The sequence below is a fragment of the Gallinula chloropus genome (genome assembly GCF_964237585.1).
Source record: "Gallinula chloropus genome assembly, chromosome: 11".
In the NCBI taxonomy this organism is placed as follows: Eukaryota; Metazoa; Chordata; class Aves; order Gruiformes; family Rallidae; genus Gallinula; species Gallinula chloropus.
Genome location: NC_140096.1, coordinates 2,333,447 through 2,356,380, shown reverse-complemented (window position 1 = coordinate 2,356,380; position 22,934 = coordinate 2,333,447). Strand labels below are relative to the sequence as shown.

The following is a 22,934-nucleotide window of genomic DNA, read 5'->3' as shown; positions in this document are numbered from 1 at the left end:
AGCTGTCCTTCCCCACAGACGTTAGGTGGTGCTCTCCGCCATTGTATACTGGTGCAGACTGGTGTGGGAGGCAGCCAGACTGGGGTGGAACGGGGGCCACAGGGGACAGGGAGGCAGATCCCACTCTTAGGCTTTATACTGCATTTTGCAGATGGTGCAGACTGATTTTTACCAACCCGTTACTTGGTTGTGAATGAAATTTGGCACTTTTATCACTGTCTCAATCGTTCTTCTCCTCCTATAAAACTTTTAAAGTATTTATTTTTTTCTAAAAATAACAGAGGAAGAGGTTATGAGTCTGGGCATGTAACAGCTGCAATACATGTGTGTTTTCCTTCTGATTTTTGCAGACCGGTCGCTATGATCTGCCTATGTTAGTCTCATACAAACGTATAGAGAATGGTTTTGTGAAGACTGAAGATGCTGTTACTAATTTGGCAGAAAGCTATCCTCTCGGGATACTTTAAAGTGCTCCATACAGACACTGCGTGTTGTCATGCTGTAGGAAAACAGAAACCCACCCGTGGTTTTAACCTAACAGTTCTCTTTAATGATACCAAGTACAGTAAGCAGCCGTGCCGATAAAGCAACAGCCAGGGCACTGGCCCCATGGTACCAGTTTGTCTTTGGGCTCGTGGCTTCCCTACCCTCCCAAGAAAAGAATTCTGCCAAGTTCTGCATCACTGGAGGCTGAGAGAGCATCTTTAGGAATTCACCCGGAACAGTGTGAAGTGAAATGCGAGAGAGCGACGCCGGCCCCCCCACACGGGGGCTTCTCTGCCCGCTGCAGATCTGTCTGAAAGCAGCAGAGAGCTGCTGAAGTCTTGCTCTACCTGACCAAAGAAGTAGCACAGACTTTAAACCCAATAACAGCCCCTCCGGCTCCCTGAAGGCACTGGGGAAGGGCTGCTCTTCTCACACAGAAGCCGGGTGCAGCCCTGCGAGCATCTCACCTGGCGTTGGGGCTGCGGTCCCTCAGTGGGGAGGGCGCCTTGCCCCATCCCAGCGATGGGTCACCAGGTGCACGTGGTAGAAATACTTGAAAACTTGGGAGAAACCTTCACTGACAGTGCAGGGTGTTCAGTTGTGCATCCTTCCTCTGAGTACAGCTGGAAGCAGTCTGCAATCCATATGCAACGGTGGTACCTGTGCAGAGACTGGGAAGAACCGGAGCATCCTCCCGTGGCCAGTTTGCTGATGGGTTTATTCCTGATGGAGAGCAAAGAAAAGATGGTTTTCCCTCGTGCTGTGGTTGGTTGTGATGGAAGAAAGCTTCCCTGGGGAGGAAAGCACCTCTAAAGTTGGGCTGTGCCAGACTTTCAGCCGTTTTGCCCGGGCTCCTGTGGTTGTGCTTATGTTACTGCACTGTGCAGTTGCTTCAATACTTTAAAGGCCTGAGTGACAGTACGGTCCTTGGATGATCCCAGGGACACGGGCTGTGCCTGTTAAACCTTCAGGCATATAAAACTGCATCTTGAGTTATTTGCACTAAGAAGAAAAAAAGAAAAAAGAAAAAAAGCCAGTTTAAAGATGAAAGGAACATGTGAACCTGATTGCATTTTACATTTTATTTGGTTTTTAAATTGGCATGTTCTTTTTCAATCTACCTGTACCATGGTTGTGGGAACTTTTTCTCTTTGGGTTGTGCACAGCAGAGGTGAGATGCCTGATGCCCGTTTGGGTTGTTTTTATTTTCCCTTTTTATTCTCTGATACTTCCTATGTGGAAATAGCAGCTTTTTTCTTGCTTGAAGTCATAGGTGGGAACAGAGCACTCTGTGTGCCCCCACTGCTGCTTGGCGTGAAGGTTCCCCCCTTGTGCTGACATCCCTTTAGTGGGGCAAAGCAGCTACTGGGAAGCACTCAGGTCTCATTCCACAAGCTACGAGCTCCACGCTGCGGCTGGGTTCAGCTCGTGCTCGCTTGGACTTTGTGTCCCACGCAAAGAAACAACAATCCAGGACTAGGTGGAACATTCCCTTCAACAAATTTCACTATCAGAGGACTATTAGTCCTCAAAGGAATCGAGTCCTGCTCTCTGGCTGCCATCCCTGGGGTCCGTCTTTGCCGCAGGATGCGGATCCGCTGCAGGCAAGTTGCAGTGTGCACGATAAGGACTTTGCCGTGGGCCTTCCCTGGGTTGGGGAAGGGGTGTGCAAAGTCCCTGGGGCCAGTGGCCGCTCTGAAGTCACCCGGCGTGGGAGGGGATGTACAGACAGGGAGGGGACGTACGGACAGGACCACTGTACTATACACGCTGCACTGGCCTCAACGCAAGAGTTCGCTAGCGCCCTGTTAGCAACCGCGGCGCGGCTCCTTGCTGCATGCAAGCAAGGGGCTGCGCTTCCAGCATGTCCCCCACACGCAAAGCCTTTATTATTTTACTTGATTTCTTCTTTATTTTCCCTTTTCCTAGCTCGTTTCACGGACTCAGATTTCAATGGGCAGACCTTGGCCCTTTCTCCACTTTTCTTGCTAAAATGTGGTGCCTACGGATCACGTACGCGATGGAAGCGATGGAGATACGCTCTACATGCCAAATCTAACCTTCCTCCTTAAACATGCGGTTGCTGGCTCGTGTTTACATGACCTTACAAAGCGCAGGCACCGAAATGCCTCAATTCCTGTGATTCAAAACCATTCCAAGCCCGAATGGTCCCAGCGCCTGCCACCTCGCTTCTCGGTCGGCTCGGTGGTACACGCTACTCCTGTTCCCATGAAATTCAGCTGGAGGTTTTACTGTTGATGTTAGTGGGAACAGTGTGAAGCTTGCTGTGTGCATGCCATGTGCGAGCTGTCTGGATAAAGCCACTCTGAACAGGGGAATGTTGGCAGGTTGCTTTAAGACAGACCCTTCTGAGCACCAAATCTTCCCGTCTCAGCGTGGAACAAGCCATTGCAGTGGCTGGGTGTTCAGACCCAAGGCATGCGTGCTTGATATGGGGGGGGGGTTGGAATTAATGTGAAATGTCTTGAATATCAAGCAGTGTGTTGGAGAAAACGTGGGTTTCCTCAGGGCTTGGATTGTCAGCCAGCGTGCTGGTGTAGTGCTGGGGATGCCAGGACAGCTGGGCTGCCCTGGACCAGCAGAAGAGCTGATCCTCAGCATTCAGCGGCAGCAGAAATGAAGTTCTTACTGCCATGGGTGACATCTGAGACTGGGAGACCTGGTTTTGGGGTTAGAGAGGGGAAGAAGTGTGGTTGGTGGCAACTGTAAGGCACAAGCCAGAGGGATGCTGAAGTGGCAGTAATCCGACAGAGACGCTGTGGTGGTTGTTCATGGACCCTAATACATGCTGCACTGCTCCTGTGCTCGTTAGGGAGCTGAAAGGTCAGTAAAGGCTTCTTGGTGGGAAAACGTGAAGGAAAAAGGCTGGATTTTATTCCTAGTAACCCGTTGCAGTTTAATCACTGGCTAGAGACACTGAAAGATAAGAAAAGTAATTAAGATTCCCTCTAAAACTGGTGTGTGATAGTGGAGGAACTTTGGTGTAATGGTAGCTACTTCTCAAAAAACTAATCCTAATCATTCTGAGACTCTGATAAATGACTTGGAATTGCCTAAAAGCTTAAAATTGAATTTGTATACACACAGTTGAAACATTTCTCTAATACTGCACCATTTATCCAGTTTCCCAGCTACAGATTCTTCTTTTTTGTTTTGTTTTGTTTGTAAAAGCCCATGTAGTATATAGGAAGTGTAAATTCTATACAGGCAAAGAGAAGATTCGTTTTCAGCTTCTTGCAAAAAAAAAAAGAGAAAAGAAAAAAAAAGAAAAAGAGGACTGCAACCTTACATTTTTTCACTTAAATGCAATTTTATACATTTATGTTGCTTTATATAAAGGAAATTGAATGTGAATGTTACCTTTTATGAATGCAACTTGCTCTTTTTTCATTACAGAGACTTTTGTTTGAAGTAATCAATAAACTTTGGTATGTTGTTCTGATTAATATACATTTGCTGTCCATCTCGTCTCCTTGGATGCTCAGTGGCAGTGGTTTCTAATGTGGGTTTTTCTGAGGCACTGCTGGGGGACCATCGGTGTTTTCACTGGGGGTAGGGGGCAGGAGGTGAGGTTGCCTGTGGAAATATGGGTGTTTCTTATATACTTTTTGTTTTTCCAGCAGTGTATTGGCAGTTGTGCTGGTAAGAGCTGCTGCGTGGAGCTGCCCTGTGTGCTCTAACTCTGCTCCCCTCAGAAGTCGTGTCAAATTAAGAAAGCAAGTGCTGTGAGTGAAGTGCTTTAAGCCTGTAGCAGGGTTGAACTCGGAGCTGACACTTGGGTAGATAAAAAGCAGGTCTGTCTGCCCGACTCCCAGCAGTGAATGAAGCTCATGAAGCTTTCCCTAATGCCACATGTTGGTTCTGTGTGTCACAGAATCACAGAGCTGTAGGGGTTGGAAGGGACCTCCAGAGATAATTAGGTCCAACCCCCTGCCCAAGCAGGGTCCCTAGGACAGGTCACACAGGTCAGTGTCCAGACGGGGCTGGAATCTCTCCAGAGAAGGAGACTCCACACCCCCTGGGCAGCCTGTCCCAGGGCTCCCTCACTGGGAAGAAGTTCTTCCCCATGTTGGTGTGGAACTCCCTGTGCTCCAACTTGAGGCCATTGCCCCTTGTCCTGTCCCCACAGACCACTGAGAAGAGGCTGCCCATGTCCCCCTGTCTTCCACGCTTCAGATATTTATAAACATTAATCAGATCCCCTCTCAGTCTTCTTTTTTCCAGGCTGAACAGCCCCAGCTCACTCAGGGGGAATGCTCCAGGCCCTTCATCATCTTTGTGGCCCTCTGCTGGACTCTCTCCAGGAGATCCCTGTCATTTTTATCCCAGGGAGCCCAGAACTGGACACAACACTCCAGGTGGGGCCTGACCAGGGCAGAGCAGAGGGGGAGGATCCCCTCCTTCAACCTGCTGCCCACACTCCTCCTGATGCCCCCCAGGATCCCATTGTCTCTCTCAGCCCCCAGGACACGTTGCTGGTTCATGGCCACCCTGTCATCAACCAGGACCCCAGGTCCTTCTCCACAGAGCTCCTCTCCAGCAGGTCATCCCCCAGCCTGTCCTGATTCCAGCAGTTATCCCTTCCCAGGTGCCAGACTCTACATTTGCTTTTATTAAACCTCATCTGGTTTCTCCCTGCCCAGCTCTCCAGCCTGTCCAGGTCTCACTGCATGGCAGGGCAGAGTCCTGGGTGTCAGCCACTCCTCCCAGCTTTGTACCATCAGCGTCCTTGCTGAGGGTGGACACTATTCCCTCATCAAGGTCGTCGATGAAGATGTTAAACAAGACTGGACCTGTAAGAAGTAACTTCAAAGACTAAAAGTGCACCAAGGAGGATTATTGCATAGTCTGCAAAGCTCCTGGAGCTGCTGAAGTTCAGATGAAACTCTGACAACGTGATGAAGCCGTTCAAGCAATCCTCACAGTGTTTGTGGAACATGCAAGAGAAATACAGAGACTTTTTTTCCCCCTCCCTAGGACACGGGTCTGATTCAACCCAAAAATGTTTGTAACGAAAAAGTGACAGTTTGAAAAAAGATTCTGTTTTGGCTGCTGTGATTTCTTCAGCTCCCATGAGCCACTGGTGGACAGATGGCTGTGCTATTTAAAACAAACTATAACCTTTAAGGAGCAGCTTGTACTATTGGAAACCAGATAGGCGCATTGAGAATCTTAATAGCCTGAGTGAGTGATAGTGAAAAATCAGCTGAAGAGCTGGAGAGGGGTTTGCTCCGAGCTGGCTACCTGGGCTGGCAGGACAGAGCAGTGAATGTAAGCGATGGGCGATGTCCACGGGTCAGGAGGTACTTCAGAAAGCACCAAATTAGCATTTCAAACGCCTGCGTAACCGCTCCTATTAGAAAGGGGGGGGTGCGAGGTCACTTCGGTGTCACTTTGGAAGGAGTTTTTTTTTAACAAGGACGGGAATTTTTTTCTTAAAGGTCAGGCTGTTGGCGGGTGAGAGCTGCTGGCACGTGGAGGGGCCGCAGTGTCCCTGTCCATCCCTGCTGCCCTTGCAGCAGGAGGGGCACCCGCAGCGTCCTCGCTGCTGGGATTTGGGTTGGCTTCTTCAACCTTCCCGTGTCTGGGGATAACCTGCTAGGCTGGAAAATAACGCTGTGGCCTGGAGACAGGGTGTGTGTGCACCTGTGTGCGTGTTCCCTTCCAAAACCCTGGGCTGGTAGCAATAACCAAGGCGGGTCTGGCTGACACAGAGGAAAAGTGAGAGTGGGATTGCGGAGCGGAGCCCGTTCTCTTCCTCACGTTGGCAGAGGAGGTGAGATAAAATCCTGGCCCTGATGAAACCAGCACAGGCTTAACTGGTTCCAGTGGGGCCAGGATTTCGGTTGGGATGTGGAAGTTCTGCTCCTGGACCAGCTCGGAAAGAGCCCATGTGGAATGGTCCCCCTGAATCAGGGGGGGCAAAGGGAGGATGCTGCCTTGTGTATGTGAGATCCTAATACCCTCACCTATGAAGCCCAAGTGGAGCTTACTCACCGTCCTGCAGAAGTGCTTTGATGTCGCTGTGCTTATTCCAGAGGTGAGCAATTCCCTTCACCATCTGTTTGACTCCAAACTACACTTGGCCAGCTCTGTTTTTCCAGTTCCCAGCACCACCCTAAAAAAGAATAAAGCCCTTCTGTCCCATTTTGCCCGTTGCAGTTTGGGCACAAAAGACCAACTGCTGGGGCTGAGGGGCTACAGAGGAGGAAAGGATGGGTGGAGGAATCCCTTGTAAGATCTGATGGGGCTCAATGTGATGGAGTTTGCCACAGCCTCCCGGGGTAGCAGGGAAATGGGATTTGGAGAAGCCTGGAAAAATGTTGGGACAGTTGAATCCTGGAGCAATGAGAGCAGAGCTGCACCTTGGAGAAAGGAATCTGGCACCCACAGGACTAACTGCACGTGAGCAGGGGCAGAAGGCTGGATTGAGGGTGACGAGTTAAATGACCCTGTTTAACCACAAACTTTTCCCCAGCAATTGTCAGATGAGGGGTGTTCATGAAGGAGAGCCTAGGAGATGGGATGGACTGAGCTGAGGAAGGGCCCTTGTAAAGACTCACCCAGGTGCCTCTACCCCAGTGATGTCTCCAGGTGATGGGGGAGGCTGGAGCAGCCGTACCCTGCTTGCTTTCTGCACAGTCCCACGGTGCAGGATGAAAGCAGCAGCGTTTGGAAGCTCCAGAAATGAAACCTGTGTTTTCTCCAAATGATATAAAGCTCTCTGTTGGGGAGAAGGAGCTGTGATAGGCTTATTCTGATCAGTCTCAAAAGGGAATCGCATCCCTGTGAGGCCTCAGGGGACAGCCCTTGCCTAAAGCAGAGCATTCCTGTTAGGACTAAAAGGGTCATTTCTAAAATCCAAAGAATGGCACCAGTCCCAACAAAATCTTCCAGCCTTTATCTGAAGAAAAAAAGAGAATAAAGAAAAAAGAAAAAGGGTTTGAATTTACTTTGAGGGTTTGGTTTGGGTTTTGATTTTTTTCCCCCAGCTTCTGTTCTAAAATGAATTAAATTCTCCTTACACCTCCTCCTTAAAATTTAAAGGTAAAGGAATTGCACCTACATGAGATGAGACTGCAAAAAGAGGTGCTGCAGGGTTTCCCTGGCTCTCCATACTGTGTGTATGTGCTGTTGTCAGAGCACTGATGGTCATTATGGGGCTTGGGTGGGAAATCCCTGACCGAGCAATAGCTGTGCTCCTGGCTGTCATTGTTTCCTCCGTGTTCCCTCTGTCTCATCTTATCATTCCATGGCCAGGCAGGGAATAACTCATCTCTGGAGGAGGTGGCCATGCTGAGTAGCTTCTGCCAGTGTTAAACAGGAGCAGCTGGAGGGTATCTGCTGATTGCATTGCTGGAACCAGGAGATGCCTGAGTGGAGGGACTGTCAGCAGCCAGCTTTCCAAAACAAGAGTCTTTGTGGCCATACAGGCTTGTAAGGCAGCGACAGAAAGGAAAAGGGGTGAGTATCCTTCAGTTTGAACAAACACAACCTCTGTGCTCGGAGCTGGTGGATGTCTTGTGCCAAAGGAATCTGCTGGGGGAGGTGCAGCCTTGGGATGTGTGTAGACAATGGTAGGACAAGGCGGGTGGATTGAAGCTGAAGGAGGGAAGGGTTAGATGAGATATTAGGGGGAAATTCTTTACAGAGAGAGTGGTGAGAGGCTGGAAGGGGCTGTCCAGAGAGGTGGTGGATGCCCCGTCCCTGGGGGTATCCAAGGCCAGGTTGGTTGGATGGGGCCCTGGGCAACCTTGTGTAGCTCCAGGCTGGAGGTTGGTGTCCCTGCCTGTGGCAGGGGGTTGGAGCTCTGTGATCCTTGGGGTCCCTTCCAACCCAGACCATTCCATGGTTCTATGACTCCTGCTGGCATCTGTCACCGTGGTCCAGCCTAGAGCACCTGGTCCTTGGGTAGGGTGCACTGGCTGCACCCAGATCCAGTCTTAACCCTTTCATCTTCTGTTCAGAGAGCCAGAAATGGGTTGACTGTCAAACCTGAGGGATAACGTAGCTGCATCTTCTACTGGCCAGCTTTGTTCTTCCAGTAGCCGCTGTTCAAGAGGAACATCTCACTCAGCAGTGGTGAGTCCTGCTCACAGCTGGGCAAACCTGGTGCAGCAACGGAACAAGAAAAGAGCCTTTCAGCACTTGGATGGGACCTCGTTTCTCCATGAGCTGCTGCCATCCAGGGAAAACAGCGTTCCTGCGATAAGAACACAGAAGGAATGTGGTGCAGCTGACCTCCCATGCTTGTAGCTCCCAGCCTCACACACAGCTATTTCCTAACCACGTTTTACTGCTCTGCACCTGAGCTGGGTTTTTTGATGAGTAACCACACGTGAGCTCTCCCTGCCACACGAGATGTGCTTTATGACCAGGCAGAAAATTGTCTATTCAAACAGTTACGTTAGAGAGGATCTGCTGCACTACAGCCAAGGATCACTGCCTCAATCCATGGGTTTTCCTTGAAATATTCTGTATCAGCCTAAGAAGGGACATGGTCTGCCAAAAGATGGTGTTTTTCATACTACCATTATTAGACCTTGGGCCCTAAATTAATAGCCCTGACTGCTATAGTGTTGGGGGAAAAAAAATGCTGCTGTTGTAGTAAGGAGCATAATTAAAAGGCTGTTTTGGAAAAACAGGAACATCCACTTCTCTGTGCTGCCTTCCCCGGGCAGAGAATGAGCTGGCATCGTTTGAACTGCAGCACTGGGGGAAACTGAGGCTGGTGGGTCAGGCCAGCACTGTGCTGAGAGCTCTGGCTGTAGTGCAGCTTAATGCAGGGCTCGGCTATTGCACAGGGAATTTGCTAGAATGCTGCTGGCCGAGGGTGAAAACACCTTTTCTTCGTCTTCTTCTTTTTTTCTTTTTCTTCTTCTTTTCCTTCTTCTTTTTCTTCTTCTTCTTCCTTTTTTTCTCCCCTAGGGAGGTGCCGTAGGGGCCAAGGTGGGGAGCCGCTCCCGCTGCCGGGCGGTGTGCGGGGGGCACCGGGGAGGCAAAAGGAAAGGAAAAAGAGGGGGAAAAAAAGAAAAGGGAAAGAAAAGACGGAAGGGGCGGCGGGCAGAGCCCATCCGAGGGCGCTCGGGCGGCGGCGCCGGTGCCACCGGGGCCGCGGCGCGGGCAGGGGGCGGTGCGGGAGGCGGGCGCGGGGCGGTCGGAGGCGGCTGCGGCGGCCGCCCCGCTTCCCCCCGGCCCCGCCTCGGCGGCCGCGCGGGCCCGGGGCGGCGGAGCGCTGCCGGCGGCGGAGCGCTGCCGCGGGGCATGGCCCTAGCCCCGGCCCCCGCTCCGGCCCCGGCCGGTCCCCCGCCGGGGGGTACCTCGGCGGGGGAGATGGAGCGCTACTACTGCCTGCTGCGGGCCGCCGCGCTGCTGGAGGCCGCCGCTGCCGGTGAGTCCCGGGGGGGTTCGTGGGGAGGAAGGGACCGGGGTTGGGGATGGGGGGACCGGGTGTCACAGGTGTCCGGGGCGGCGGCGGGGAGAGGAGGGGGGGGAGCTGGGAACCCCACGTGTCGGGCGGGGGTGGCGAAGGGCTTTCCCTGGGCGTCCTTCTCGCTCCGTTAAGGAGCCGGGCGCCCGGCTCGCCTCCTTAATCCCGGCGCTGTCAGCCCGAGCGCCGGGGCGGGCGGAGCGCACAGGTGCCCGGCTCCCCACCGGCGAGGCAGGGCTGGGAGCCGCTGCGGGGCGAGCCCGCCCGCCTCGGGAGCCCCGGGGAGGGCTGCGTTGTGTTGGGGGGCTCCGGGTGGTACTTCTTCTGATGGGCGGCACGGTCGGGGTGGAACGGCCCCGTTTTATAAGGAGAAGCCCCTTCGCGTTGTGCTGCTGGCGGGTCCTTCTCGTTAACCCCAACGCACCGCTCGAAAGGCAGCTGAAGCGGGGAGGCTGTTTTGGGTGAGCAGAGGGGTATTGGCCGGTGTTCGGCCCCTTTTCAGACTCCCCGTGGCCAGAACTAAAGAAGTCTTCTCAAGGGAGCTGCATCTCACTTATCCTGAGGACTACACCGTGCCCTGTCCCACTCTCTGGGGTAGAAGAGCTGGAGGTGTTTGTGAAGCCTGTGGCTGTGCTGGACTCTTCCCTCCCTCGTTTCTTGGCCTTTAAACATCACTTCAACCCAGGCTGGGCTGGGGAGCGCAGGGGGTGGGAGCGATGCTGTGTGATGCTGTGTGATGCTGTGGGGCTGCGCACCCTTAATGCCAGAAGCGAATGCAGGCTGATCCCTCACCCCCAGGCTGTGATGCAGGCTGATCCCTCACCCCCAGGCTGTGAGCTGCTCTTGTGCTTCAACTGGGTTTCCTTTGAGGGACGATGATCCACTCATAAACTGTGTGGAGCCCTGACTTCTTTGTCATTTTGTTTTCTTGTGGGGGGGAGAAGAGGGTTTTGTTTCTGCAGGGAGGCCTTTCGTCATCCAGGAGAGGTGGTGGCACCTTGGGTGACTCCAGCCTCACGAGAGGATGTGTAGGTACCTTGCTGGGAGGCGAAGGCATTCATCATTCCTTATTTGTTCACAGCTGGCAGAGCGCCTGGAGCTGTGCCAGGCACAAAAAAGACATGCTGACCCAAAAAAAAGAGCTTCCTGTCTAATTCTGGTTTCCTTGACCTCTTTGCAAAGCTCAGTTTGGGGTGCAGGAGGAATTTATTGGGGGGTAAGTCACAGGTGAAGACTCACCTGCCTCTCAGGAGCTGCTTTGTGTACCTGCTCTTCTGGGATCATGCCCGTGACAGCATCTCCCACTCTGCCATGGGCTGTCCTGCCTGTGGTACCTGTGCTGACCCTCATCCTGCAAACGGGGTAGGAGAGCAGAGGGGTGATGGCGAGCAGTTAGCAAAGGATGCTGCTTGAAGGGATGTGAGTAAAAGGAAAGTCTGATCCTCCTTGCGCTGGTGTCAGCAATGAAACACCCACGCTGCTTGAATGGGAGCTGGGTGGCACAGGGGTGGGGGTGCAGATGGTGAATGTTTTCTGTGAGCGAGGTAAGGGAAACTGGGTGGAAGCAGGCAGTGGGTTTCTCCTGAGCATGAGTCCCACCTCCCAGCCAGCTCCTGGCAGATGACCTTTATATAATGCTCGTACCGAATCGAAATATCCCCACAAAGGCACGCTTGTGTGCTTATAGCTGCAGGAGCTAGGCACGTGATTTGGCATCTATGTTGATTTTTAAAATGAGATATTGAAAAAGATACAAAGTTCAGTAAGGTTCCTCAGATCATGAGATTAAAAATAAATCAGAAGGGGGGAGTTTCCACACAGCTGATTCCAGAGCATTGAGCCTGATCTGGGACTGTGTTTTAACCATTTCCCTCTGTGCATAAGTACTGGAAACTTGTTGGTTGTTTCTAGCAGAAGGTGATGTTTCCTGTGTCTGCCTTACGGTGAGATACAAGCCTACATAAATCCCAAGCTTCTTACAGCCAGTCTCACCCCTGAAATGGTTTGGGCTCCCTCAGGGAGCTCCATGGGCACAGGGTCAGTAGCCTCCAAAAGCTCTGCACCGCTGTGAGACCTCTTCAGGTGGACCACAGAGGAGTAGTAGTCTGGGAGCAGTCAGTAGTACGTGGGACGTGCTTCCTCTCCCTACATCCCATTTGCTACAACTGCGGTACACTGGCTGATCATTCATTTACTAGGACAGAAGTGAAGTGACAGCAGGGCTGTGTGGGAGGGAGGCAACTGGAGCACCGAATATGGCAGGGGGAGAAAGAAAAGAGTCTTCCCAAGTGCTGTCTTTGCCACCAAACTGGAGGATACGTGGAGACACAGAGCTTCCCTGTGTGCCTGGAGACTTGGAGTTCAAAGCTGGGATGTTGCCACTGGTCGTGCCTGTGGTAGGAGCCTCTCAGTAAAGTTGGCTGTGGCAAGGAAATTCTGGAGCCGCAAACAGGGCGAGTGGCCTCAGCCTTGCCCTGCAAAGGGGCTGCCACACAGTACTGGGATGCTTGGTCGTTGTGGCGTGTGGGATGAGCACAGCTCAGGTCTCACGCTCCTTGACTCGCCAAAGCCTCAATCATCTCATCTTGCCAGCTTCCCCAGCGCAGTGAAATTGAAGGCCAGTGTGAAACTGGGGGGAGAGGAACAGGAGTGCCGGGAGCTGTGGTGGAAGTGGCTGGGTGGGGTTGCCGTGTCTTCCGAACCCCTTTTCCTCCCAGGCGATGCTCAGCTCAGGGCTGAGTCAGGAGCTCCCGGGGCAGAGCAGTTCCCTGGGAAGCCGCGCTGGCTGAGCTGCCTGCACGGTGCAATTACCCAGCTGCTGCTCCGTGGGTGTCTGTCCAAGGGCTGGGTGGTGCGAGACAGACAACGAGCGCCAGCGATTCCCTCCTCCCCCTCACTTTCCAAGCCACTGACCTTCTCCTGCCGCAGGAAAGCGGTTAGCTGGGTTTGGAGACGTGCCTCTGCCCGACAGGGGAATGCCAGAATCAAACGTTTCCATTTTCAATTCAGGAAAAATAGGTTCTAGTTTCCCTCGCTTTGTAGCAGAGTTTCCAGGTGATGCCGTTGTGGAACCTGGCTGAGTAACTTCATTTCCTGGCTGTGTGGGCTCTGAAAGCAAATCAAGTGTTCCAGTGACTGCAGTGAACTCAGTTCCAGGTTGCTGGGCAGGTGATGGGGCCCAAGGATTTACCGTGATTACATCTCCCAGGAGGTACTTTGTGCACAAGGCTGGAATTTGGCTTGGGAGAAGCAACGCTTGTGCGGTGACAGGGAAGTTATGGATGCATGTATGTGTTTATATGGCTTTGGAAGTCCTTTGTGCTGAATGGGCTCTGACTGGGAGGCTGATGATGTTTGCTGGGAAGCTCTGTACTGGTGGCAGTTGCTGAGCACCATTCCTGTGCACAGCTGGCGAATGCGCCCCAGCATCGATGCACTGAACAGCTATAGGCTCTTCCCTGTGTGTCCCGAAAGGGAGGAGCAACTGGAATTGGGAATGGGAGAAATCTAAAAGCACGCTGAAGCTCCTAAGTATCAGAAATGCAAGGAAGGAGATTTTCTCAACTCCCACACGGAGTTTGAATCCACAGGGGTGGGCGTTGAGGAACTTCGTTATCTTGCGATAGATGTAGATTCATATATAGTTGAGCTGGTTTTATCTCTCCCAATTTTCACTTGGTTTGGGGCGGTAGGAGAAGGTAGTTTTTCTGATTGGACAGGAACACATCAAGGCATCCAGTAGTTTGTTCCCTCTCATTAGCTGATTAGCCGTGGCAGTAACAGGAGATAACACGTCAGTTTACTTTTGGTTCACCTTCTGCAAGCAAAACTTCCACCGTTTGCCAGCTGCTAAATCTAAATTGGAAGAGATTTTCCCCCTCCCCCAAATTCCTCCACCCCCAGTATACAGGGATGCTCTGGACCTTTTAAACTCCCCCTGAGCATCCTCAGCACAGCTCAGCCCTCAGGGGCTCTCAGGGATCCTTCTGTTCACTTCCAACTCCCAAAAGTGTATTGGAGGGTGACGCTACCGTGAATGTGGGATCTCTGGTCATCAGGAATGAGTTTTTGCCTGTTTTCTGTATCAGTGAGCAGCCACAGCTGTGCTGTGCCAGTGCCTTGGGTACTCCTGCTCTTCTGCAGCCGGCTTTTCCCCACTGGCAGTTGCTGGAGGGATTCCCGGGAGTGGGAGGCTGCTGCCCTGGGGCCTGCAGGCTTGGCCAGGGAGCCTGATCCAGGGCTGCTGCCATCCGATCCCTCTTTGGCTGTGCGCATCAGCGCCTATTGTAAGGTGATGATTCAGCTGGTCCCGTGAGGATATTCGGCCATGGGATGGGCACGCTGCCTGGATGATGGTCTGCAAGCCTGGACTGCACCAAGTTACCATTTTCACCCCATTTCTTATCCTTTTTCTTTCTTACACAACGTTTTCCTTTGTGTTTTCACCCTTATCCTCCCTGCATGTAAGTCTGTGCCTCTGGAAAAGGTCATTCTAGTTTTGCAGAGGCTTCATTTCCTATTTTTTGCTGTAGGGTTTCTTAGCTGAGCCCTTGCCCAGGTTTGGGTGGTGGGGATGTGTGTCTGCTCTGAAGCACCAACTGCAGATAAGCCCCAGCAGGACCCAGCGGAGAAGCATGGGTCAGAAGAGAGGACCATCTGGTGCTGTATCCTGCCTCCTCCTACACTGTGCCGGAGCGGGTGCCTGGGGAGAAGTCAGAGAAAGAACTTGCAAACAGAGGGAGCCTTTCCTCAAAATATCCTCCCCGGTCTGACAACGGATAATTTAAGCAGTCCTTGAACCTGGTGTGGTGACCAACCTGTCCTGAGGCTCTCTGCAGGGGGTTTGAAGACCTGGGTGTTTTTGATGTGTTCCTGCCTGATGTGACCACCTCAGTTTTCCATCCGTGACGTGAGATGATGCTCCTGGTGAAGTTCAAATTGGGATTTTTGCTGGGCTGTGCTCACATTTGGATAGTTGACATGTCAGTTGGGAAGACAGGTCCACGTTCATGCCCACGTGGCTGTGGAGGGTGGTGGCTGTATCAGGGAGCTGGTGCTGCTGTCTGTCCTGTGCAGGGCATGGCTTTGCTGGGGCCAGGGCCCTTTGAAACGTGGTGTGGTCACTGCTCTACTACACATCTGTCCTATCTGGCTCTGATGGAGGGGTTTTATTGCTGACCTGCCTCTGTAGTGAGCTCTCCAAGGGACACCCATGCCTAGCTGCCATCCCCACCAGGTTCCTGGCACCTCCCAGGATGGCCCCACCAGCACCTGTATCCCAGAGCCCAGAGCATGCTGCCAGTATCCAAACCACCAGCTCTCTCTAAATACACTGTCTGCCCACAGTGTTCCTGGGGTGCAGCTCTTCCCATGGCTCTGCCATCCATTGTCCCTCATGTTGTATGGATGCTTCTCCCAGGAAGCACTGGAGATGGCAGCTCAGAAGTGGCTTTGCAAGCATCTCCTGCTGAGTCAAGGATTCGCCAGGACATCTGCATGTGGCCGGTGGAGGTTTGCCATCAGGCTGTCGACAGAACCGACTGAGGATCCCCATCACCTTCCTCAGAATCAATACATCATGTCTGCCAGAAAAACAGGCGTTTAAAAGCCCCATCTAATTACTGATCCTTCCCTCCAAATGAAATCCTGCTTTCGACTGGCCGCAGTAACAAAGCGGGTACCCGCGGGCTGAGCCCAGGCCTCGGGGGGTGCAGATGTTCCCCTGCAGCCCATGGGCACAGCGGGTGTGAGCTGTCCCCGCAGGCAGGGGCAGACAAAGGGGCTCGCTGCTGTCAAGGGTACAGAAGCTTTCTGCCATGAATATTTTAATGTGTCTTTTGTGCTGCTCGCTTGGCACGGGGAACGCCCGCGCCACCAGGAATTACAGACATGAGTGTGCCAGGTCTCAGTGTGGCAGCAGAAGCTGCTCTTCTCGCTCTGAGATAGCTACAGGTGAGCTTTCTCCATCTGTCTGTCTCCCCAGGCAGCGGCAGGGCCTTGTCTTTGCAACAGGTACCCCTGGCATCAGGAGTGGAACTGTGTCTGGGCAGGATGCACGAGCGGCTGATGTGGTTTTGGTGCCTATGAGGGTGTGCACAGCGCAGCATTGCTGCTGTATCCATACTCAGCAGGAGCTTCTAGCTTCTGCAGCTTATCTGAGGTCACTTTGCCAGTGCAGAAGAGGACCATGACGACTTTAGCACTTTGCACGATTCAGGCTCTAGGTTTCTTTGGGCAGCAGAGCTTTTGGGGTGTGGGGAGAAGGGTATTTGCTCCAGCATGTACTTCACCCCAGGGTATCCATCACCTGGGGGAAAAGATCCCCATGGGTCTAAACCCTTGACCAGGCTGTTAACTCTGGTATAAAGGTGGAATTCTGGCACAGCGCTGTTAATCCCCACCTGCTCTGTAGCTCTGGATGACTTTGGTGGAACCAAGTAGAAAGGTGTCTGATTAGCAGGGCCCCCCTGTTGTTCTGCCCGATGAGTTTTTAGCAGTCCCTGCTGTGGGACCTGTGAGACCAGCTTGCTGTGAGCTCTCATGTAGGGCAAAATGATCCCTTGGCCACGAGTCCCCAAGGAGGAAGATGCTGAGTCCTGGCTGGTGGATGTCGTGTCCAGCCCTGAGATCTTCAGTTCTTTGGTGCATCCAGAAGAAACCAGAGACCTTGTCCTCCCCAGCTGTCCAAGTTAGCCCAATGCCATCCATGGGGTAGTTCAGCAGGGTTTTTATCACCCACGCATTGATCCCAGCTCTTGTACAACCCCTACAGATGTGGACACCTCTGCCAGCCTGATGGATGGGGGCTGCTGGGGTCTTCTCTGCTCTTGTCATCAGATGTGCTCATGGCTCTTTGCTAACATTCTGTCCTGTTGGCACTTGTGCCTGTTCCTGGTTGCAAATGAGGAACTGAAGCCACGGGAGGCACATTGGCTCCCAGCTACCAAAAGGTTCCTTCTCAAAGCCAAGAAGCAGCCTCAGGACCTTGGCTGTCAGTTTTCTGCTCAGACCAGATCCTGTAAATAAGCTTTTGGGGAAGGCAGCAGGCCTCATTGAGGAGCACAACATCCTACTGTCTGCTACGCGCTCTCCGATGAACGTGTGGTTCAGCACGGTATCTCCATCAGCATTGTGCTGTCTGGCCAGCCCCTCCTGGCTCCAGTTCCCATGAACACTGTGTAAACACCTGCTTTGCATTTACACAGTGTCATATCCTGCTCCCGGAGCAGGATGGAGAGGCAGGAAGGTGGACCCAGTGATGTGGAAGTTAGGATCCTACTCCAGGTATTAGCTTGTTGGAGAAGCCACCGCTTGAAAGCTGCACAGGTGGGGCACAACCCCCAGGAAGATGCTGGTTGAAGCAGTGCCCGGGCAGCACCCTGCCTGGTTGGGTGTGTGTGTCCAAACGGACAAGCAGATCATGGAGGAGCTCAAGCTGATCCTTCGCCCTTTTCATTCAGTTGACTTCAGTTTTGTTTCCTAGACTACAGCAGCAACCCTCCCATGAAAAGCTGCCGTTCTTCATTCACAACAAAGCCATGTCCAAATGGATTTCCTAGCTGCAAACAGTATTTGGTCGGCGTTGTGAAGTGTGAGGCACTGTTACATCAGCTTGGCAGATGCCTTACGCAGCTGCTGGCTGTCTGCAGATGCTGTGGCCCTGCAAAGTTTGGAAAACTATAGTTACCAAAGAGCAAAGCACTCCAGAGTTTGAGTTTTACAAGAGGAATTTCGGCGTGGACAGAGGCTGTCCCCTTTCGCATTGTCGCTGCAGATGGTAAAGTCCCACTGGACTTAAATCACCTTGAAAGGGAAGATTGCTAACAATAAGCATCATTCTTACAACTGCAGTCAGTGCAACAGCCTTGAGATATGGTCCTAGGGACAGGACCCAGCAAAATGTTCTGGACTGTGTGAACCAAATGATGGGGACAGGACGGATTCAGCAGGGTCCCCTGCTGAGCCATACTAGTTTTTCTCAGCAGGGTAGAGCACTCCGTATTTCTCCTTTGTCTTTTCCCTGCTTGGCTCCATGCATCCTCCTAAACTCTGTGCCATGGCAACAATCTCCTCCGTAGAGGAGTCTCCAAATATACGAATTGCAGCAGCATTTTATAAACACCCGGTGTAGAGCCCATATAACAAAAGTTATTACACTTTGATGATGATTGATCGTCCAGATGCTGCTTGTTTTTTGGCAGCCCCCAAAGCCTGAGGTCATCCCAGCTGCGTGGTGATAGGGTGGTAACTTGTGAAGCGCTCTGGGATGCTGTAACGTGAGGGGCTCGTGCTTGACTTTGTAACGGTTCAGCTCTGATCTACAGCAGCTGCTGATCACAAAGCCTTTTTTTTAAGACAAATGAGTGGGCTTGCATGAAACCTGGGCTTCCTCTGCCTCGTGCCGAGGGGCACGGGAGCCGGATGTACTCCTGTTTGTAGCCAGCACTGGGCAGTACCCTGGAGTCTTTTCCATTCTGCCTGAAGAGTGTCCTTCAAATAAGAGATCCCCAGTTTGCTAATGAGCATCACTGAATCCTTGTTTGAGAAGCGGATATCTTTGGTCCCCCACTGCTTTCCACTGCTCTTTTTCCAGAGATGGGTATTGGAGGACAGAGGTCATCCTTCTGGAGAGGATTTATAGCAACATCCAGCTGATGCGCTGCAGGCAAAGCGACACGCTTACAAATCGGATGCCAGCACTTCATTTCCTCTAACATTTCCCCAGGAGGTGGAGATCGGTGGCCAAATTGGAGTAAGCGATGAGTTGGCCAAGGAGCAGCTCTTAAGGGGATCACAATCAGCCTGTTGTTATGCCTTGACCTTACCAAAAGGCAGCCGTCCTCCTCCTCCTCCTCCATCACTCATTGGATTCCCCTGCCTGGCAGGAGATGGGGAGGGTTCGTAAGGGAAGTGCTCCCCAAGCCTCCACTGCCTGAAGTCACTGACTCCCAACTAGTTTTTCCTCAGATGAGTTATTTTGGGTTGCTCAATTTGGGGCTGCTCAGAAAGGCCTGACTTTGTGAAGGCACCGAGCACCCTCCTCCAAAAACAGCACTGCTTGAGAAGCAAGGAGCTCAGAGTCAGAGGGGTGCTTAGGAGCCTGAGCCCTACTGCAGCCTCCCCAGCGCAGGTGGGGTTAGAACACCCATTGGCTTTTGCTGTTCCCACGATGATCGCTGGGAATTGGCAGCTAAGAGATGTGCAGGAGCAAGCACCAGGCTCTGGGGTTAAGGGTGCATTGTTGAGATGGTGTTTCTTTTCTGGAGAGCAAAGTCTGAAAATATTATGTGGAAAAATGCAGGGGTTCATTTTCCAGCTCTCTTGATTTAAGGCTGCAGGATGTTCTCTGTGAAAATGTCTTGCAAAACTTGATTAAACAGTTATTTTTTGGGTGGTGGGTTTTTTTCCTTCACAGCAGTTAACCCCCTTTTTCCAGCCTGTTTCCTGGACAACCAGCCTTTCCCTACCATCTCGGTGAAGAACCAGAAACACAAGCTGCATTTACTGATCTACTCTAAACCTGTAGCTGTCTCTTCTTTCAGCCCTGTGCCTTTCTGAAGGCAAATATGTGTGCACAGCCATGGACTTTTCCTCTTGCATTTTCAGAGACCCACATGCTTAAATAGCATCTGCTTCATGTGCTGAAGTTTGTTAAGTTATTAAATGTGATTTTTTTTTTTTTAGCAGTATGGAGCTATTGACCTGGAAAACAATTAGTCAGCTAACTAATTGGAGAAGTCTGCCAGACTGCTTGTCCTCAGCATAGGTGAAGCAGCTGAATGAGAGAGAAATATTTGAAATACCTCTGCAAAGCAAACCTCTTTCTTACCAAGACCAGTTCTGGGGCCTGTTAAGATCAAGAATGTTTTGAGGCTTGATCCTTAATGAACAAAAATTACACTTTTATCTACAAGAGGATAAAGCAGTGGTGTGTGTGAAGAAGAGCAGAGGGCACCTGGGGCTGGTGGGAGTGATGGGAGGCAGCTCTGTACGGATGGTTAGAGGCTTGAAACATCCTTGGGTGAAGCAGAAGTGACCAGAAAGCTTTTGGGAAAAGTGAAATAGAATAAATATTGATTAGGCCGGAGTGTGCTGAAGTGAGCAGCCCCTGTGATTTAAAACAGCCATAAGATTACTTCCCAGGACCAACTCTGCAAAAATAATCAGTGCTTAAAATTTAATTATGGCTACGCACCAGGACTTTAATCTGTATAGATGTGCCTCAGAACATTTGTTTGCAGGAACAAGGATGTTTAATTTTTAGCTATCACTCCACTTACAGATAATCCAGAAAAATGTCTGCCAGCTATAAGCTCCTCTTGTGTTTGTTGAGCCTGGGTTTTGTTTCCTTCTTGCAGCGGAGGGTAAAACCATGTGTATTGTTCCAGCGGGCTTTGTTGCTGCTGAAATGGTCAGCGTGCTAAATACAGTACTGGAGCAGCCCCTCCCAGTATTTAATTAAAAAGAAATCTAATAACTGGACGTATGAACAACAGCCTTTCCAGTGTGTGTGGCCCCGTGCCAGGTGAAAAACATGATTTCAGAAGCTTACTTGCTCAAAATTAAAGACTATAACAGTCTGGAAACCCAACCTTGTTCCCAGAGTGGCAGCCTTGGACGCTGCTGTTCCCAGCAGAAACCTCTCCCCATTGTATTGCCAAGGCTAGGGAGGCTTGGGAGTGAATTCAGTAACTCCAAAACATGGGTATTAACCTTGGATATACCTCTTTGAGGGAAAAGTGCTCGAGCTCCCAGGCAGTTCTTCCTTGGTACGTTTGATAGGGTACGTTCACTCCTGGTTTATGGCATTTGGCCTGTTAGAAGCATTGGAAATGTTGGTTTCTAGGAGAACTATATCTCATTTATTACAATATATAACAATAACTCTAATAAAATATATAATAAATAATAAATAATATAAAATATATAATTTAGGGAAGCTGCATTTGGTTTGAGTCCCACCTTTAGGATAACACCTTGATAACTGTGTTTGCTTTGGTTCTTTGCTTCCTTTTTGACTATTTTTTGGCTATTTTTTTTACCCCCAGAAACTGCAATACCCATTTGTGCAAAGGACATCAGTGATGATTTGATGAAAGAGTTTGCATTTCTTTCTGGTGAGTACGGTCAGCTTCTGCCAGGGTCTGTCTACCCCTGCGGTAATTAAATCCTCCAGACGAACTCCTGTGCTGTTTGGTGAAATGACACTGTGCACAGGATATTATCCACCAGGATGTCCCTAGTGCCACTAGAAATGTTGTTAATAAAACATTGAGGCAGTTTGAAAGAGGGTGTTAGGTTTCTGTCTCAGGCCATCCTGTAAAACTTTTGTACTTCCAAACGCCCAACACATTACCAAGGCTTTTGCTTTGCAGTGTATTCCTGTAGTTTCCAGATGGGTGTGCTGATTTGGCCCTGTATTTCTGACTCCTTTAGCTGTCCCATGTAAAGTTTGCCCAGCAATTAAAGGAAATACCTGGTACCTTTGTTTCTGCCACCCATCTGTTCTGCTTGGAATCGGCAGTGGGGTTTGACCTGGTTTTTGCTGTCCTGGTGGTGTAAAAAAACCCTCTGTAGCGATGGCAGTGTGATTTCAGACCTGACTGGTGGACCTGGGCCTCGTTGACAACATGCCCAGGGAAGCATCCTTGTCTTTGTTCCAGGGGGCCGAGGGAAAGACAAGGCTTGGATTATCACCCTCCCCGACAACGCTCGCTTCAACGAGGTGCCCGAGGAGGCCGTATCTAAAGTCTTAACATACCTAACGTCAGTCCCAAGGTACGTGAGCCCCTTCTAGCTCTTGCTTGTGATGGGCAGAGGTGTCGATCTTGCCTGGGCCGATGCTGGGCATCTTCAGGGTAAAGCCACACGTGGGGACGGCGGGTATCTTCAGCTCTCAGAGCAAGTAGGAGGGAGGAGATGAACGATGCGAAGCCCTTAGGGTTGTCCAGGCGTGGCATTTAATGTGCAGAGTAAAAAGTGGACATCATCCCTGTGGCTTGTCAGTCTGCTTGTATCAGAAATGTAGTTTATTAAGTTTCTAATTAACAGCAAGCTTTCCTTAAGCGCTGACATGTGTCACTGCTTAAATATGCCCTGCTGCTGCAGAGCAATATTTTGACATGTACAAATAGCGAGTCATTACCGTGGAAAAAGAGAAATGTAACCAGAGGAAGAGACTAATTACAGGAACAGACCGTTCGGGGTCCCCATTACCGGCGATGGCTCAGCAGCGTGCCGCAGCTCCCATTACCCGCCCGTGTCTCGGCCGACAGTCTGCCGGTGCCACATACAGGGCTGTACACTTAGATTAATGGCCCTTCTATTTCTTGCTCTTGAGCCTGGTGACTCAGTTACCTGGAATGCTTCATTTCCTTGAATAACACCTGTTTTTGGCAAATTTCTTCCTGCCGGGAGGGCAGGTTGATAGCAGCTAGGTGGGAGCTTTCCTTCAGCAGCTGCTTTGGAAAAAGCACCTTGTGTTTGTTTAGTCACCTCTGTAGGTAAAAAATTACAGAGCCTCTGGTACCCTCTGTCCTGGTTTTGGATGGACTCTGAAGTTTTGTGGGATCCTGGCTCACGGTGTGGGCTGGTCAGAGGGGTTTCCTCCTTTGTGCTGTGCAAGCAGCCTGTGTCTGTGCATCTGCACTTCCCAGCTCTGCCTGGTTTCTGCAGGGCTTCTTATTTCACATGACTGTAAACACCCTGGCATTAGCATGATGAGCAGTCTCGCTGTCCCTGTAATAGGTCAAACTCAATCAAGAAACTAATGAGAGCTGCGAGCTTGCTGGTGATTCAAACACGTTCAGCATGTTATTAGGAAAACTACTTTAATCATGCTTCTCTGCTCCTTCTGCCACCATAGCAGCCTGCCTCAATACCTGACCACCTTAAAGCCACATGCTTTTTAACACTTTGGAGTCAGAAAGGCTGTGCTGTCCGGGAGCAAGGAAAAGCATCATGTAGATGAGGATGGAAGGCTTGTGTCAGCTCTGGT

The 22,934-nt window shown here is 51.3% G+C and overlaps 1 protein-coding gene across 1 annotated transcript in view; it reads left to right on the top strand.

Moving 5' to 3' along the window:
• Positions 1-9,771: 9,771 nt before the first annotated feature.
• The window catches only part of MCF2 (MCF.2 cell line derived transforming sequence), a gene marked incomplete at both ends in the record, with an annotated part of 55,627 nt that continues 42,464 nt past the window's right edge, over positions 9,772-22,934 (top strand). Inside the window, 3 exons of the mRNA XM_084269294.1 lie at positions 9,772-9,898; positions 20,986-21,054; positions 21,601-21,715. Of these exons, the coding sequence (XP_084125420.1) occupies positions 9,772-9,898; positions 20,986-21,054; positions 21,601-21,715 (311 nt within the window). The remainder of the gene's footprint in view (positions 9,899-20,985; positions 21,055-21,600; positions 21,716-22,934) is intronic.